General features: G+C 43.9%; 1 protein-coding gene across 1 annotated transcript in view; it reads left to right on the top strand.

The window, feature by feature from the left end:
- Nucleotides 1–2,500, top strand: part of nup188 (nucleoporin 188) — a 42,120-nt gene that overhangs the window by 27,914 nt on the left and 11,706 nt on the right. Inside the window, exon 29 of the mRNA XM_076986290.1 lies at nt 486–684. Coding sequence (XP_076842405.1) covers nt 486–684 — 199 coding nt within the window. The remainder of the gene's footprint in view (nt 1–485; nt 685–2,500) is intronic.

Genomic DNA, 2,500 nt, shown 5'->3' with positions numbered 1-2,500 from the left:
GTGTGTGTGTGTGTGTGTTCATGTATTTGTGCGTGTGTGTGTGTGTGTTCATGTATTTGTGTGTGTGTGTGTTCATGTATTTGTGTGTGTGTGTGTTCATGTATTTGTGTGTGTGTGTGTGTGTTCATGTATTTGTGTGTGTGTGTGTGTGTGTTCATGTATTTGTGTGTGTGTGTGTGTGTGTTCATGTATTTGTGTGTGTGTGTGTGTGTGTTCATGTATTTGTGTGTGTGTGTGTGTGTGTTCATGTATTTGTGTGTGTGTGTTCATGTATTTGTGTGTGTGTGTGTGTGTGTGTTCATGTATTTGTGTGTGTGTGTTCATGTATTTGTGTGTGTGTGTGTGTTCATGTATTTGTGTGTGTGTGTGTGTGTTCATGTATTTGTGTGTGTGTGTGTATGTGTGTGTGTTCATTTATTTGTGTGTGTGTGTGTGTGTGTGTTCATTTATTTGTATTTGCGTGTGTGTGTGTGTGTCCGTTCCAGTGGTAAGCTGGAGGGCTCTCTTAAGTCTGCGCTGCAGCGGCTGAGCTCCCAGCGACGGTATGAGTTCTGGTCCCAGTACGTGAAGGAGCTGGTGTGTACAGCCTGTGAGGGGGAGGAGGAGGGGGGCATCAGGTCACTTCCTGAGTCTCAGATGCTCGTCTCAGCGTGGAGGACCCTGCTCATACTCTCCACCAGCCATGTGAGGACTCTATTCACACACTCATACTCTCCACCAGCCATGTGAGGACTCTATTCACACACTCATACTCTCCACCAGCCATGTGAGGACTCTATTCACACACTCATACTCTCCACCAGCCATGTGAGGACTCTATTCACACACTCATACTCTCCACCAGCCATGTGAGGACTCTATTCACACACTCTTACTCTCCACCAGTCATGTGAGGACTCTATTCACACACTTGTACTCTCCACCAGTCATGTGAGGACTCTATTCACACACTCATACTCTCCACCAGTCATGTGAGGACTCTATTCACACACTTGTACTCTCCACCAGCCATGTGAGCACTCTATTCACACACTCATACTCTCCACCAGTCATGTGAGGACTCTATTCACACACTTGTACTCTCCACCAGCCATGTGAGAACTCTATTCACACACTCATACTCTCCACCAGTCATGTGAGGACTCTGTTCACACACTCCACACTTGTACTGTGAGGACACTGTACTCATCTGTACTCATTAGCTATGTGGTGACACTAAATTCACTCACGTACTCCCTTCAGTTCACACTCACCATTAGCTACATTAGTGCTGGGCAGTATATTGGTTCGCATTGTTTATTTTTGTTATCATAAGAATTTTTCATAAACCGGCGACACCGGTTTAAATAACCTTCACGTGTCCGGAACGCAGCACGGTCGTTAATTGTTTCTCAAGGGATGCTATTTATTGCTGTGCCGCTAAGCACACATGCAACAGAGCGCAAATCTAGCTTGCTGAAAATGAGGGACATTCTGAACCACAAATTAATTGAAGTGAAAGATTATGCCTCAAAGGAACTTTTGCCAAAGAAAGGAGCCGTATCTGTTGTCAGGAAGTACATAGGGTTTTAAAGTTCGGACGTGAACCAAACAGACACTTACTGCAAATGCTGAGCAAAAGATGTCACGGCTGGTGGTAACGAGCAATCTGCTGCATTACCCATAAAGCTTGTTTGTACTTGACGTGTCGTGACTGGCAAAAATGATGCAATCACGGTGGCTCTGCTGTGGCGTTGCGAGGTCGTGCACCTCTCGATTTTTGTATCGTCGTGCTTTCCGCTCGATGTTTGCAGGGTTTATACACCTTTACAAGGTGGAATTCAAGCAATTGTACGGAACTTTCAAGGTCCATTTTCAATATTTTCCAGCACTTTCAGCTTAATTAAGTTACATATTTATGCAAATACACATATGGTCAAAATGATTCAAAATAATTCACTTTTTATCACATTAAAAGAACTGATACCGTCTCCCCAGTATTCGACCACTGTTATTATATTTATTTAAATATTATGTTGTTTAATTAAAGGTAAGATATTTGGGACTTTTCAGTACATACAACCATTGTGAAACAGCCCTTTGTTATTTAACAAACTGGTGTGCAATTTATAATATTACGTGTAGCTGGTTCACATAAGTTGTATAACTGTGCGTTCACACCGAAAGCGACGAGAGCGACACAGCGACCGGAAGTCATTCATTTTCAATGAGAGTGAGCGACACCCAGCGATGCGACCATGAGCGGCGCAAAGTGAGCGAATCGAGCGACGCGAACAAGTTGAGCTCGGCTCAACTTTATGCAAATGAGCAGTGACGCGCGGCGGCGACTACCAATCAGAAAGTATGTTTGCACCCTCCTCCGAAACGCACCTCTGACTTTGGGTCCTACTGATTATTTGTTCCGATTGCAAAATGGAGGAGAAATTGATAGTGGCTGTCTCGGGATGTCCCACACTTTACGATGTGTCCTTGTTTATTTACAGTACAAAATGTTTATTTT

The sequence above is a fragment of the Brachyhypopomus gauderio genome, unplaced genomic scaffold, assembly GCF_052324685.1.
Source record: "Brachyhypopomus gauderio isolate BG-103 unplaced genomic scaffold, BGAUD_0.2 sc46, whole genome shotgun sequence".
NCBI lineage: Eukaryota > Metazoa > Chordata > Actinopteri > Gymnotiformes > Hypopomidae > Brachyhypopomus > Brachyhypopomus gauderio.
Note: the sequence above shows the minus strand (reverse complement) of the source record. Positions and strands in the feature narration are given on the sequence as shown.